This window comes from Ischnura elegans, chromosome 5 (assembly GCF_921293095.1).
Source record: "Ischnura elegans chromosome 5, ioIscEleg1.1, whole genome shotgun sequence".
Taxonomy (NCBI): Eukaryota; Metazoa; Arthropoda; class Insecta; order Odonata; family Coenagrionidae; genus Ischnura; species Ischnura elegans.
In genome coordinates, this window is record NC_060250.1 from 113,324,164 (window position 1) to 113,341,415 (window position 17,252).

General features: G+C 37.4%; 1 protein-coding gene across 1 annotated transcript in view; it reads right to left on the bottom strand.

Annotated features, from left to right (window-relative positions):
* Nucleotides 1-17,247, bottom strand: part of LOC124159429 — a 190,801-nt gene extending 173,554 nt beyond the window's left edge. Inside the window, exon 1 of the mRNA XM_046535235.1 lies at nt 16,986-17,247. Within this exon, the coding sequence (XP_046391191.1) occupies nt 16,986-17,192 (207 nt within the window). The 5' untranslated portion in view covers nt 17,193-17,247. The remainder of the gene's footprint in view (nt 1-16,985) is intronic.
* Between the last annotated feature and the right edge of the window lie 5 nt (nt 17,248-17,252).

Consider the following 17,252-nt stretch of genomic DNA (forward strand, 5'->3'; position numbering starts at 1 on the left):
CAAAATCCTAGTGGACCTTGTTAATTTTTTTTTCAATTCGAAAGAAAAATCTAAATGTATTGCTGTAATATGGAGATCGTGATTAAGAGAGATGTGCCGAGGAAAAATGTTATTTGCGTTAATGTGAATCATGGATTAAGATGCATGCTGTATAGCCAAATGTCACGTTATTAACATCGGGGAATATACAATGTAGAAGCAAAAGATCTTAGAGAAGTTGATATTTCATTTATATACTTATATGTACGCATAATTATATTTATTTTGAATATCGCAGTCGAAGTGTAAACTCCTTAAGAGACTGCATGACGTAAGCTCAACCGGCCTCTTACAGAGACATAACTAATTTAAAATTTGATGCTATCATCTTGATAATAATTATGGTACATAAAGTGGACCAAGTCAACATCTACTAGTCCTTTAAATTTGAAACTTATAACTCTTATATTTTCTCATATGTGCAATTTAAACAGATGAGCATTAAAGAAAAAAATGACACAGGCTAACTTTGTTTGCCCTATACATTTCCAGTTGATTTTAACCTCGTTTTAAATGAGTAATAAGTCAAGAAAAAGAAAAAAATACGTCCCGTCGAAAGGGAGTGACTCTTCTTTAATCCTGCATGAAGTGAATGGTTCATTGAGATGACTTGAGCTATTTGATTACAAGCGTCGATGGAATCCACTAAGGCGAGTCCACCTATGCCGTCAAAGACGCGATGTATCGATGCTAATGAGCTCCAGCATCTGATCTCTCCTCTAATCACGCCGAGGGAGATCATCGCCGTCTCGCACACAGCTGTGCCACCTCTAATTACGCCTTTCCCCACCGCGAGGAGAAGGGCGTCCGTCTCCCTTCCACGTCTTGTTTGAACGGTCCGCTTGCTTATATACATACACGGGGAACGGTCGAGTCGCCGCCCGCCCAACTCCAAAGGAGGAACACGCGGTCGGGACGGATCGTGGGGAGGAGAGATAATGAGAGGTAGGAAGAGACGCTGAACTCGGAGTGAGCAGACGGCTGGTGAGTCATGAGTCACTCCACCCATCATAATCTTCCCACTTTCAAAATCACGCACGTACAGACAAGTCTGGTGCGCTTAAAGGATTTGATCTTTGGTTAAGCCTGAATCATGAATGGATTTATGGGGGGGATGACGGGGGTTATGACACCTCCCCCCCAAATTTTATCAAACATTTTTTTTTGTATTAGTTAAACAGGTCTCCCGGCGTTGCTCAGGAAGAGTACCTAGAGAAAAGGGGAAGGAGGATCCATTAATTACGTGAGGCGTTTAGGGGGAGGGAGGGTAAAGCCGATTCTCACCAAATCTCACGCGGGATTTCAAGTACCACTTAGTTCCACCGTAGTAGCACCACCAAGTTCAAGTACCTGGCAAGTACCACGTAATTCTTTTCCTCAAGAAACAGTGTAAAATTGCGATCTTATCAATGGTAAATACTAGTCTTATCTGATTTTAAATAAAAATAATTAAACAAATAGTTTTATTTTTAATTTAGCGCAATGAAGCATATATCAACGTATTTACATTGAAAATACCCAATGAAACAGGCCAATTCTGAATAAGGGGTGGATTGGCGAGGTTCACCGGGGTCATGAACCCTACCCCAAAATTTTATCATATATTTTTAAAATTTTCATTAGTTTAATAGTTTTAGTATCCTTAAATGCCTAAAATTGTCCAATTTCATCTGTTTTAAAGAATAAAAAATGAAATTTTGTTTTCCAAAATGCGTAAAAATGGGCATTTAAAAAAATCGCTTTTCCATGGCCACTCTCCAGGAGGGTATTCCGTATTCCCCGGACCCAGATCATGACCCGCCCCAAAACTTCCATAAACATAATAGAAGCATACATGGAGACTGACATTTAGTAACGCGGAAATTCTGTACGATGAAAACCTTCAAACAGAATTAGATAAACAAAATCTTTCATTCAAAACATCCTGGCAGAATGCTATTCACAGTTAGAGCATCTATTTTTTTCTAATTTTAAGTTATCATACTTTTATGTTCTTATTTATTATTATTAACACGACTAGCATCTGAATGGTGTCTGATATGATGGAGTGACCCAAGTGACAAAATATTTACGAAAAGCAAAAATTGATTTTCAAATCAACTTAGCCTGTCATGGTGAATACGTTGGTTGTCAATATGAATGAGATGACATCACTCAACAATTTTACCAGTTTTTTGTCCATATAATTTCATAAAAAATTATATCAATAAACATAAAGCTATCATTTGCATAAATTTATAAAGTAAGGTCGTATCATTGATTATTTATGGATATAGAAGGTCATGTTAGAACACTATTATGCACGCCTGTGCATTCTTCATTTCTGACCAGTCATCATCATTGTTTAACTTTCCTAAGATTTGTTTGACCACTCCATTCAGATTCCTTAAATTCCTGAGAAAATAATGAACAGATGATGAGTTAAAAATGCAAATTTGAGTCGCAGAAAAATGCTGAAAACATTCTACTTTAAATGTCCTGAAAATTTCATGATAACAGCATAAGTTTTCAGTGAGTAATTCATAAACAGCCACCATAAAGACCAATCGAGCAGGAGTAAGGCGTCCTCATTCTTCATTTTAAAAATAGTTTAAAATTAAGAACCGCATGCGACTTCGTTGGAGGTGGGGTAAAGTCCTCGCCTGCCAAACAAGAGGTCTCGGGTTCGAGTCCCGCCTGGGTAGGTTGCCTGGTCAGGGCACGGTTGTTATAAATTCATAACGAACGGTCATATAATTGATTGTTTATTGATACAAGGTCGTGTAGGAACACCAGTATGCACGCCCATATCTAGGGCGTACATGCGTAATTGTTACTTTGTTGAACAGCCCGTTGTAAAATGGCAAATATGTGCTGTATTCGGAGGTATGGAAATAGATAAAAAGAAATCTTTACATTTTCCTAGCATTACCGACACAGAAGGCGGAGTTTGTTTAGGAATACTCAGGGGTAAATCGTTTGGCACGCAATCCTCCCATTCCCCTTCGAGCCCCATCTCTGGTACGGCAGAAACGATCGACACACCACCTATCGGGACAGACGGGAGTGGATTGGCGCAAGGAGTGATACAAGCCGAGATACAGAATCTTGCTTGTCGGTCGCGTGCAACAGGTCGCATTCGTGGGGGGCGTGGCACACCGGCTACACGAGACCGGCTTGTCCCGATGAAAAAAACAAAAAAACAACAACAGAGGAATTCCTTCGTGAAAACCACGAGATTTATCACTGATTGAATCGAGAACTGCAGCCATAGAAGATTGTCCCGTGCACTGAGAGAAAAGATTGAAGTAACCTGGAGTTGGTTTCCGTAACCTTTTGTTGGCTGCTGGGGCGCGAACGAATTTTTTGGCGAAGGTACTACGATAAATACTATCTTCCCCTACTACCCGATTCCTACACCAATCAGTTCTTACAAAAGTTCACTTTCTTGTTGGTTGAAAATAGCCATTTTGAATATTATAATCATTTAGATGCTCCTACAACAAATACTGGCTTTGATAAACATTAAAATATTGTAGGAATAAATACTAGCAATTTTATGGAAAATTGCAAGTGTTTATTTCAACATGGAAAAATTCCTCTCCATCAGGCTTAGTTCTCCTGTTTTTTTAATAGTATTATAGAATACAGTTGCAGATTCGTATTTCAGCATTCGCAATTCCTTTCATTCAATAGGCGGACACATAGCAAAAATGAATTTTGAAGAAAAAAAAGCTCAAATTTAGCCCATCATTCGTAAATTGAAATAAAACGACGAAAGTCACCGGTTAATTGATGAATGTGTGAGGTGATTGATACACGGAAGATGGGGTACGCAACATCAAAAATCGTATTCACAGGAAAAGACACTCTTAACCCATTAGTTAATAGCGTCCGATGTATCGGACACTCATATTTAATTTTTTTCTGAGCTACCATTGACTTGCGCTACATTTTGATACTATATTACGTTTAAATGGATGTCTGTCTTCACCGCCCTGCTAATATTTTAGTTGGTTCCCTGAATTTATCGACTTGAGAAGCATTTATGTGCGACATGGCATTGAAAGCATTTTCAGTCACTCGCACGGGTAAGTAAATTATTTTTTACTGTAGTATTTTGCTCAATATGTTGATAACTTTAATCTCATTTTTCTTCTAAATGTGATCTTTTTATTTTCTATATTATTAAGTTTTTCTATACTATTTTGAATAAGTAATCAACACTGTAAAATGACCGTCCGATATATCGGACTTATTAATCGGATATTATTAAACTTTTGATTGTAAAAATTTAAAAATTGCAGAAATAAGTTAAAATGAACCTTCTTAGCCACAATAATTACTTTCTAAATGAACATTTCACAAAAAAACTTTATGCACTAATGGGTTAAACCATTTCCCACGAAGAAAGCCATTTCCCATAAAAACGCACCCAATCGAGTCACGTGGATCTAAATTACTGATTGACTTGAGGACCACACCCAGATGTGATTTCCATTTATTATAAAAGAACAAGGGTCGCAATCGATACAACTCGCTTATGATGAAGACAACATCGATGAAGACCGAAAGTGAAAATATAGTCTAGTAAAGTAAAATTTCAGATATCGATTAGTATTCGATTCCTGACTTTAGTTTTGAGGATGGATTTAAGAAAAGTCACTCGCTCACTCTTAACAGTGTGGTACCTATTCATAATGCAACTTACCAAGCACTGAAATGTTCTTCCTTCCTGACTTCGAAGCTTCTTCCTATCTGCCCCACGTAAGAAAGAACATTTAAGTGCTTAAAAAACGAAGATGATAAAAGTAATTTTACTAAACACTTAATATGCAACTTCCACAGGCATACTGCCACTTAAAATGAATATTTTCAGATTATGCAACGACCGATGTAAATTAGACTCCAGGGAGCAGTTGGAAATTTTAAAAAACATTGAAAGTCAGGACAGCACTCTGATAAACGAATATCTTCACCCATCCTTTTCTCCTATTCTGGCGTCCGCTTTAAAATTTAACTCTTCCTCCGTCAGGTAACTAGGTGACAATAATAAGATAAATACATCATTCACGCCTGAAGGTGATGATTACTCATCGAAACCAGGGTCGCGTTATGTAAAAAAACTAGTAGTAAAAGTGAGATATCCAAGAAACCTGATGATTTTAAGGTTCACTAACTTGTCCTTCCTATTCCAAATAATATAAAATAAAATTCTAGTCTTGGTTTTTAATACTGCACGTATAACTATTTATATTTACCACGAACTTTACGTGAATATTTCGCTTCTTCAGAAACAATGCTCTAAAACGCCCAGGAAATCATATCACGACTCAGTTCCCTTAAAAAAAAAAAAAAACAAATGTAAGTAAATAAAAAGATTAAATTGAGAAAAAGTAATGAATTATATAAATAATGGAATATGGAGCACCTATCAAAATTATAGCTATTTAAGGCCCTATCGGAAGCACAAGAAATAGAATACTCAGTAAACTCATGCGGGATAAGTAATGACTCAAGTACTTGTTTCCATTCTCAGAAGACTGCTTATGCGATAACAGACACTTCTGAGACCTCAAGAAGTTTGAAACAGCTGAAAAACACGAAGGCTGATTCACCCTCTCTCTAGTTCTCGATAAGCCGTCTAATAATGTCTGCAGTTTGCTGATGAACCCATTCCAGGCAATGCAACTTCGCAGAAAATAATCTCTCTAAACTAAATTTTCAGGAGTTCTGATTTAATAAATAATCAGTTCATACGAGAAATCATTGCTTATCTGACCCACTTTCTCACCATTTATTTCAAAGGATTAGTCAATCAAGAGCAATGATTTTTGTTTTAAGCTATTATTTTAAGTATTTAATCGGCGATATTTACAACTACCGTATTTAACTAATAGAAATAATTAATTTGTATATTAAATTGCTAAAAATTGTCAACGAAACGCTAAAATTAAATTTGAGCATTAGCAAACTACTTTGTGTTGGCGGAAAATGGTGACGAAATTGGCACAAAAGATTCTCCCAACACACTGAATTCGCAACATTAGAGTAAGTTAATAATAGGGACGTGCATTAAAATAAAAATAAAGAGGTAGAGAAAAGAGGAATTCTTCGATTACCCAATGCAGAGACCATCTTCGCATATATACCTACTACTTTAACACACAGGATCTGTGGCAGTTTTTTAAAAAAAATGCTCTACGAAAGGAACATTGTAAATTCACCGAACGTGAACAAATATAGAACACGCATAAGCCGTATTCTCTCCTGCCAAGACAGCTAGACATGTTCCAGAAGAGCCGACGAGAATGGTGAGGAGGATGGGAAGCATTGTCAGAAGTCAAGGAGGGAGGGCGGGGAAGGAGATTTATGGGGAGGGGGAGGAATAGGGCGAGGTGGAACGACACAGAAATGCGGTGTACTTTGATAAGCGAGGGTACACAGCCAAGAATAAGTGCTTTAAGTTGGTCATCTCCCCGGCGAACTACGAATTTATTTCAGCGAAGTTCAATTAATTTATTTCATTCTGAAAATCATTGATTTACGGCCAAATGAATGTTCAAATAGAAGCATGTTCATTCTTATTTAGAGAAAAAGAATAAGAAGCAATTTTGACATGGCGATATTGAAATAATATTAGCGTAAGTCCATAAAATAGGCCGTTAAGGAGGAAAGTATTGCAATGAACGTAATTACCGTATATTTTAATGTAAACCTGACACCTTCCGTTTGTTTTGCACGGATGCCTCGAACGTCGGTGCAACTATTAAATAAGATATATGGTAATCAAGAGCTTTCCTAGTTCTAAGCATATGTACTCTTCCTTTTGATAACAGAAGGGAGCATTAAATGAGGAAGTAATCGTAAATTTAAGATAGTTAAGAGAAAGATAACCTTTAACATCACCTTAAAAAAGACTTCCACTAGTCAACTTGTTACGTGAATAGAAATTCTTAGAGGTTTGGAGGTCTATATTAGTACTAGATTAAGGGAAATTAATACAGATTCACGGCAGAGTTATGGCACCGACCCATAAAACAGGTCTCGCTTGTAATAATTCGAAATCCCTCTTTTAATTAAGACATTTGAAACATATATTAATTGACATATATCTATTATTTTTGTTGACTAAATGAAAGCATCCATAAAAAGTAAACAATAGGCAGCAAAAATGATCTTTCTCGATTCCTGTTGCTAGAAGTTTTCCTTATAGTTCACAATCTTCATAATGTATTGTAAAACGTTTGTCTATCCCAGTAGGGAGGACATTTCCCTTAGAATTAAAATGATTTGAGGAAATACTGTTGGTTTAAAATATTATTTCAGTGAATGAAGTAGAAAAATTACGACCATCAGCGCGACTATCTTCGCATACATACCAACTACTTTACGACACATACCTACGAAAGGAACATTGTAAATCGACCGACCGTGAACAAATATAGAACACGTATAAGCCGTGTCCTCTCCTGCCAAGACCGCTAGACATGTTCAATTTTTAAAATGAGGTGGCTTTAAAATTTAAAGCTTGAAAATTTCCTAGCTTATCAGTAATTTTAAACATAATTTTAGGAAATTTTATGGTGAAAATTCAAGAATTATTCCCGGATTTATTTATTTTGTTATCACGTATTGCGACAAGTAGGCTATCACATTGTGGTAGCATGATATTTAAAGTAAATGAGGGAAAAGCCTACCTACTTGAGATCAAAGTAAAGGAATAGAAAATTCATCTAAAGGATACAAAAAATACATTAATTCGAATACCTTAGAACTAACAACTGAAATTTAAACCAAATAACCCTATTTCCAACTCTTAAATAATACATCATAATGGCATCAACCAAGGATCGAGAAACAATTACTCTTCAAAATTTTAATATTTGCGGAGAATATCTTAAAACATTTCTTCAGGTAGGTCATTCCACTCCTTTATTCCTCTATGCAGGAGGGATTTTTTTCTTCAAAATGCCCCTTTTCTGCATCTTGAACTTAATTTTGAATATGTGATCGTTCCTTCCTATGTTTTAAGGCTTACGAGGGTTTGTGGGAAACCCTGACGCAGGTAGGTCCGAGGACGATCGCTACCAAGGTGAGAATTCTAGTAATGGAAAAAGGTACCTACTAGATTGAAAGCTCGTCATAATGCCTATTTCCGTATTCTCTCCCGCAGCGTGCTGAAGGATATGCGACGATCAGACGGAAGAAAAGCAGGCCCCACCCTTAGCAGACGACCCCACTTGTGATGCAACGCCAGGGAAGGAGAGTGGATAATAACAGGGGCTAGAAAAGGGCTGGGAATAAGAGAGAGAACTGATAAAATTATGCAGTCAAAAAAGGGAAAAGAAACGCGTGGGTCTCCTCATTAAGGGCCCGTTATGTTGTACCTCATGTTGAAGTTGTTCCCACCCTCTTTACATGTTTTCCTCACCTGGACGGTGTTACGTAATCCACGATAATGTGTAATTTCAATAACACAACAGATGATGATTAATCCCCTTAATATAATATTAATTGCCGGCCTCGATGGCGGCGGAGTAAGTTCTCGCCTAAGAAAACGAATTTAGGGGGTTCGACTCCCAGCTGGGTAGGTTTGCCCCTCTCCAAGGCATGTGAGTTCGTGGTCGTTCTACGTAGTTGTCCGTTAAAAAGGCCTAAAAGCGCAGTTTATGTGGCGTTGAAGATATAAATAAAAATAAAGGGTTAAATTTTATAATAAGTTCGTGTGCACTACTGCGAAATGTAAGTAACTAATGCGTTATGTTAATAAATTGTGAGAAGTATGTATCTTTTACCACGCAAGCGGGAGGAGAAGGCCTCTCATTGCAGAAAAAATTCACTCGAATCATTAATATTGACCTGAAGGGCCTTGTTGACGTCCTTAAGTAGAGACCTTCAAGGCCGCCCTTAGACAAGGCACATAGCTAGTGGCCTTCATCCCCCGCGAAATTTTTTCGCGCTCCGCAACTGTCTTTGATTCATTCACTTATAAAACTGATTTGCACAGGATATAATTGAAGTGATTGCTAGTTGGTATCCCCAAGTCATGATATGACGAACGAGAAGTGTCCCTATGCATTATCGTTCTCCCCAAGAATGCATGGAGAGGTGAAGCAGCTCATGTTTTGTGAAGTGGACATGACCGCAGAGGAATCCGGCGCGTCGACCTCTCTGCGTGGTAAGCGCCTGGGAATAACGCTATCGCATAACACAAAGGATGTTGCTACCAGGAGAAGAGAGAAGCAGAAGCTGACTCAACGGCAAGAGGCGAGCCTGCAAAGATTTGAAGTGGGCGATAGGAGCTGCGAGGCTCGACAGGGAAAGTGAGGAGTACAGCACGAGTAGGCATCGGATGGTGACGTCAAATACCTAGGAAATTATCCCATTCCTTAGATGATCAATCGGAATATTGACTGGCAGTAGGTTGGTTGGTAGTGACTATCTGTTCTTCATGTTCCTCGGGTATTTACAATAGCGTGTTAGTGACAAATCATAAATACCCGGTTACCAATGACTTTTGCGACAATCGTTATGGACGAATTGGAAATGTATGTACCCATAGACTTTTGCAGCAAGAGACAAAGTGAAGCGGAAGGAGGTGGAAACTTTCAGTGGGTTGTGAATATATTTCAAGAATCACATTTTGTGCCTCAAAAATAGGAAAAAAGAGCTTTCAGAAAATAATATAACATCATTTAAAATTTTTACGACCAATGTATAACGTAAACCTTGAAAAATGTTTCCTGGGGTTACTCTCAGTATATCAACCTTTTGATAGATGAACATACAGCTTTGAATAGATGAATATATAGGTTTGGATAGACGAAGTTAGAGCTCATCTCGAATTAAGCCAGAGGCGTTTGATTTTCACACATTCAGGGTAGGGGCCAATTCCTTTGCCCAGGCCACTTCGCGGAATTCGTTTGGGGTTGTCCAAGGGCTTTACCCTGGCCTAAGGGTTAAAACTCATACAATATAGCCTAATAAATAATACTGGTAAAAAATCATTGTAAATACCAAACAAACTCGGCAACAACCAAGCTCACATAGCTGGTCGCGGAGGAAAACTTTGCCAAGTAAAGCGGATTTTTACACTGTTGAAAACATTGAAAACCATTACGCGGACCGTATAATCAACAAGCATGCATTTGCAACATGACACTTGGGTACTCAGTCGGAGGATTTGTCCTCAAGACGATTCCTGTCTCCGGATTCTGGTTCGCATCCAGGTCAAGGGAAATTATGTTTCTCCAATGAAATTATCGCACTTCGAGTGCATTTGCGGTTGAATTTCCAAGGTTCGCTGTTAACACGTCCACGGTTATTTCACTAAGCTCTTAGCACTTCTTGAACTTAAAATAAAATTAATATTAATTTTTAAAAATTCCAAGTCGTTTTCCATCATATATAAATGGTAAATAAAACTTTTAGCTTGCCGTGAGAAAAAAATCACCAATATCAAGAGCTGAAATGTGAACTTTAAGCTACCAGGGCCAAAGCAATCAGTAATATTAATAAAGGCTGATTTTTTTGACTCGACAAACCTTAGTAGAGCAGTATTCACTGTATTAGCCGCCAAACTCAAAGTGCCCAGGCTCAATCTACTGTGTCTACATCGGAATTTCTATCGTGCAACAAGTCGTGTACAATTTAATCTTGGGAATACGTCAGAGTTGGGAAATTCGCGATAATTACTGATTTATTCTTATAATATTACTATCCATTAATGCAAAGAATATGTATTTCTCCCCGAATATTTAAATACATTGAGTTACAAGCAAAATTGAACATACAGTTACCAAAAATGGTCGACAATATGCTAAGATCGCTGCCAGACAGAATCCCTTCCACTGTACCTGATCAGTCTTCTTTGGCGACGTACCACTCCTTAAAAACTTAAGTCATATTTAAACGTTCAGGGTGAAAAAAGTAGACTCTCGCCAACAATTCCTTGTTCCTCAAATTAGGAAATTTGACCTCCAGATTTTCTCAAAATGCTAAAATTTCATACTTGAAGTAGGCACGGCCAACTGCATATTTAGGGTATACCCTCAAATGTTCGCGAGATGATGATTTTAGTTTATAAATGAGTAATACGACACCAAAAAGACAAAATGCGACCAGTCGCAAGGGTAGGAGTGCGTCATCTTAAATCTTGTTTCGACGTGGGCGTATACAATTTGCTCCAAAGCAGACGAGCAGGCTCGTGCGATGGTTTATCTGTGCCGAAGGGGCGACTCATGGATGAAAGCGCGAAGGGAGCAGAGTAAGCACGTTCCCGAGATGAGCAATGCAACGCTGGGAAGCGCGACGAATCGCAGGTCTCTCAGTTCTCGCACGGAGGCATGTTATTTTCAGGGGTTGGATAAGCGCTCGGACTAAATATTCCTGCAAAGGAGTTCGGAATAAACTGGAGTCGTTTTCAATGGGGCCCTTCGCGGCTAACAATCAAACTTTGATATACCTAGGTCTATGACTAAAATTTATCGACAGTCATGCCAATACTTGGGGAAAAATTATATGTAGTATGTATAATTATATGTATTTAGTATGTTGCCAATCACTGTGGCAAATGAGGAGAAATGATGGGGATTTACATCCGCTGTTAAAAAATGGCTTATGCGCTATGAGGAAGAAGACGTTTTGCTAAGAAAGGTAGCATAAAATGTTCTCATTACAAGGTACGTATGTATGTAATTGTTATAGGTTTCTAAAAACAGGTTAGTTACCTATGTGTATCAGTATTTTGTCATGTATTGATAGCACCAGTCCTGTATAAACAGTGTATGATGGTAGCCCCAAAACGATTTCACAAGGTTTACCTATATATTCCACCATTCTTTAAGGGTTTTCTGTTGTTCTGTAATTGCATATTAGTGGAATAAAGTTATATTATTATCATTTTATTTATTTTTTTTAAATATAGTGTTTTTCACTTTATTTCCCAATTGATTATCTTTCAAGTAAAACTCTAGTTGGCCGAAAAAGATAGCCGTGAAGGATTACCGTAACAGATGGAAATCATTTCAACGGCATTTAAAGTACACATACGCACAAATTCTATGTAGATTTTTTATCAATCAGAAAATTAATCACCATATCGTTCTCAGAGATGGAACAGTGGCAATAATTGCCATCAGCATAGCGAATACGAATTTAAAGCAAGGGAAGAAAATTTTATGTAAGGATACATGTTATTTTGTTTAAAGATGAGTTTTAAGTCTCCATTGACTACATCCGATTATAAGCTTTATCCATGTGGAGGTCAGAGATAGACGATATACATAGCGCCAGATACAATGGGCGCGATCAGAATATTGCTACGCAACATATTCCACGTAGACGTGAGTTAATTCATTATGGCCTGGAAAAGAAGGAAAGAGATGTCTGCTTACCCTGATAAGAAGACCTAATCATTCAGATGATGACAAACTTTGCGTCAGTTTAAGTTGCGTCAAACCTCTCCTAGTATTCCCGACCAATGACGAAAATGATAAGACCAAGGCACGTCGAGAATGTTTTGAGCTTTAATTTACCTTTTTTACGTGAAAATGTAAAGGAATTCTATGTTTATTTTTAATTACCAATCACTCTTATATATATAAAAAATAATCACAGAATAAAAAAATCAACATTTTATTAAGATGTCTAGCGAAAATCTAGGAAAATTTCCCTTCCCTATTTCCAAGAATGTCTTCATCGCATAAAAAATGGCTCACTTTCGAAATTAGGAAATCGACTGTCCTTAGTGCAATGCTTTCAAAACAATGCGTTGTGTTTCGTACGCCGACCTAATTGGTGTTTCGATCCCTGCAGGAGGGAAGTAATTGCAAGAATAAAGACGAAGCGGTTGTTTTCCGGCTCTGGCAGTTCGGACACCGAAAACAGAACAATCACATCAGCCGGACAACCAATTGACCTCCGCAAATCTTTATTAGTCTCTCCGTCAGCCGCGGCCGAATCTACTTAAGCCACATAAGCTAGGTTGACAATCTCATTCAGCTTCCTTGCAACACAAACTGAACCAGATGAACACACGATCTGCCATTTATAAACATGAAAAAACTTTCTCATTTCAAATGGAAGTAACCGCATACATTTAATTTCTCTCTCCAAAGCCAACAGCGACTCTCGCTCCACAGCTAAAATTACAACGAATCTGATATGACGAGGGAAATGTAATTTCAAGTTACCTGTTATGATTACGTTTTTTGCTTAAATTTGAACTTAGAATCGACCTATTTCTCAAAAAGTCATTCAAACAGTCAACTTCAAAGTACGCTTAAGTAATCGGTAAATTCATGTAATCACTACAGTAATGAATTAAACCGATTCAGGTGTGACATATTGTGGAAAATTGTAATTATATTTTATTTTAATACCACAGTTATACTCGCGCCAGTGAATGTTTCATGCCTCATACATTGGACGTATAAAAACATGTTGGCTCACCAGTAAATATTGTTAATAGCACAATAAAGGTTCCATAGACAATAATTTATACTACCGGCTGATTCAGTGAGGAATCTTAAGTACCTAGCTTCAGAATTCAGTGCAACATACTTAGACCCTAGGTCGATAAACTTTACACCAGCAAGTCAGTGAAGTTCGGTGAATCTCGAGGAAAATTTCGAGTGATAAGCAAGGTATGATTTTTTTCTTGGGAACATTATGAATTTGACCATAAAGAGTCCATTTTTAACCCTCTCGTTACTAAAAAAGAAAAAAATCAAAACAAAACTGCGATAAACACCGAAGATGTCCTTCTTCACAGGTGAAAAATAATGCATGAGGAACTGTAATTTTACAGCTTCTGGTTCATGAGTAATTTGTAATTTAAGTAAGATGAAAAATTCCAAGTGAAATCGTTAATGATCGTGATTTAAGTTATTCGACCATTTTTCCGATAAATGCTTGCTGAGTATAAGAACACCAGACAGGTGCCTAGGTGAGATAAATTTAATATATAAAATATTTATCAGATTTACAATTAGATATAATTATTGTTTTCAAAAATATGCTACGATTTGTGCCTGCCAAAGTTACAAACAACCACTTCTCAAATGGGTGATAGGTGAGAAGAGCGGGTTAGGCAGCGATTCCTACCGGCCACGGCGGCTTCTGGACGCACAACGCGAAAAATGAGTGCGAGGTGATGGTGCAAGATGTATCCGAGGTGTGAGATAACTAACAGTAACCAGCTGCATACGCGAATCGTAAAATTTGCGGATGAATTAATTTAAATACATATTGCTACATCAGCCACATTTTAAAATTTATTTGTTCTTTAAATAAGCAAGATATATAATAAATACCTTATCCTAATATAATTACAGCTATTATCAAGCATAGCATAACAAATGAAACTAAATAAGATACGAGTCATGAAAAGATTCTCCATTCATTTCACTCCTCCATTTTTTCCATGATCTGGAAAGAATGAAGGTGAAGTGGGCGGAGAGGAGGAGACACGACGAAGTGCTGGACATGGTGGGTGAGGAGAGGCAGCTTCCAGACGTGACACTTAGGAGACAGAAGGTATGGATGGAGGGAGTACTTAGCGGGGAGGAGAAGTTAAAAAACTGTCTTAGAGGGTAGAATATTAGGTAAACGAGGGAGAGGTAGGAAAAGAATAGGATTTTATGATAGAAAGAAAGGGAGTAGGTCTTATTGTGAATTGAGGAGGGAAGTACTTGAAGGAAGGGAAGGCTGATAGAATGCTTATTAAATACTCCAAGAAAACTTACTTTAATCGGTAAAATACTTAATAATAACCGTAAAAAGATCAGATGCCGACAACTGAATACTTGAGTATAATAAAAAAGCAAGATATTTATAATCTATGATTTGTTTCGGAGCTTGTTAATAGCGATGGGAATGAGAGGAGGAGGAGAAAGGAAAAAATGAAAATTAGGAAATAAAAGGTTATTACGTGTTAGGAACACAATCAGCCTACGAAATTTATTTAAAAAATCCCACAAAATAGAGACATCTGCCATCGATTTAAATGTGTAAGAACTTTGTCACTAAATTAGAGGGATGAAATTTTTTCATGAAATGTGTAGCACACATAGATTTATTATCACAATCGCAAAATGCAAGATTTACGAGAGTAAGTAATGAAAAAGTCCTTAGAAGAGCGGCAGAAAAGAGAACTATTCTAAAAACGGGATAACTTAGTTGGCCACATTTTGAGGCATGATGAATACAATCGTTGAAGGACAAGTGGAAGGGAAGAAGGGCAAGGGCGGCCCCGAATGAGTTACATAGCACAGGTTGTAAAGGATGTGAAAGAGAAGAAATATATCGCTATGAAAAGACCAGCGGATAGGTGAGAGGAATGGAGAGCTGCGTCAAACCAATCGATTATTGACTAATGATGATGATGATGAAGACTTAAGATGCTTTTAATTTACCTCTCAAGGAATAATTTATTTACTTAGCTCCCGATAATTATAAATACATAAAAAATCTCTTATAACGCGCCCCAATAAACCGCGGTTTCAGATACACCGCTGGTTTCACCTTGCCACCTAAGTCACAACATTACGATTTTGGTGGTTCATGATGATTAACTTTTTTTTTTAATTTATCCTAACTTACCAGGCGATGCGTATCGATAGTACAACTTCAAGCGATGAACGCGGTCGATAACGTAATCTTATGTCATTATGTTCCTGAAAATTACTTCATCCTCTATTTTCATTGTTAAGGTAAAGGTCACTTTTGAGAAAATTGAATCCCCAAGCGTCACAACGTGTCTGCTTCCGTCAGGCACAATTCTATGTAAGCTATCATAAAATAAATTAGAGATAAAATAAAGTTATGTCTTTGTTTCCAAAGAAGTTTCCCGTAATAACGCTGAGTATACGCTCTGACCCCTTGATCCGCTTTAAAAACGAATTAACCGTTTTCAGGAGGAACCAATGTAACAACAGTTTCCTGAAAAAACAGTTGAACATAACCTTTTCAATTAAGTTGAAAGCAAGCATGCCGTCAATTGTTTAAGTATCCAAACCCCTAAAAGGATCAATTTTAAAGTTTACATCATTGGAAAAACTGTCAATGGTCCAACCTCGAGGTGTTCAAGCCACAAAAATATTTTAAATACGGAGGAATAATAAGGACAAAGCTAAGGATGTCACAGTAACATAATACAAAATCATTTACAAAACACTTATTGGTATCTACTGGTGCTAAAGGTGACAGATGAACTACGGGTACTGACAATGAGCCAGCTATTATCAATTGTCACTCAAATAAATATAATTGGAAAGATAAACCGCGTTGCATCGATGAAAAATAAATTCACATCAAATTTAAAAAAAAACTTAGAAATAAAATTCGACTAATTTAGTGTTAAAATGCCTATTAAAAGAGCGCCAAATAAGACACGCGGCTGTATTTTACGGCCGAAAGCGAAATTTCGCGATGCTTAAAACTGTTTAAAAGATCGCAAAATTACGCTTTAACCTAAATTTCATGGAGTTCATAGCGAAATGAGATATTATATTTTTAAGAAAGTTAGTATTAGATTACCGAAGAAGATACGATACATTCTTACAGAAACTGACCGATAGTAAAACGAGAAAAAATGCCTGAACCTTCCAACTACTCGATGCTGTAAAAGAAAGCTTGTCTTCAAAACGGTAAAAAAATAAAAACGTTTTCGCCTGGAATGATAAAAACTAATTTTACAGAAGGAAAAAATACAAACCGTTGTGTACAAGTATAAAAATTAAACCCCCACAGCAAAATTAAAAAAAGTTTCATGGCAGGAAAAGTTACAGATATAATAATTGAAAAAAAATGAATAAATGGAAAAGGCGCTTCCTCGATTAAGCAAACGACAGTGTAGAAAAAAATTCAATGACTATATAAGTTTGACGATTCCGGTTTTCCTAGCATAGGTATTTTTCATGGGATGGAATAGAAAATTTACATTTAAAAAATTAAACCCTAACCTTCTCATGGGAATCCTCGAGCTCATATGGCTCTAATCCTTTATGACCGTGCCGGACATCGCCACCTTTCGCTCCTCCCCTTCTTGCCGCGGACGAAGTCACGGCAACCACCAGCAACAAAATCCACGGAGAGACCCACAGTCGCCACTTAGTCATGATCCTGGAGCAACTGGTGGACGGCGGGAAGATACGTTTTTTAGCAGGCATCTTACTCCGTGACGTCAAGCAACCCGTCGGGCGTCATGAGTTGAGACCACCAGAGACATC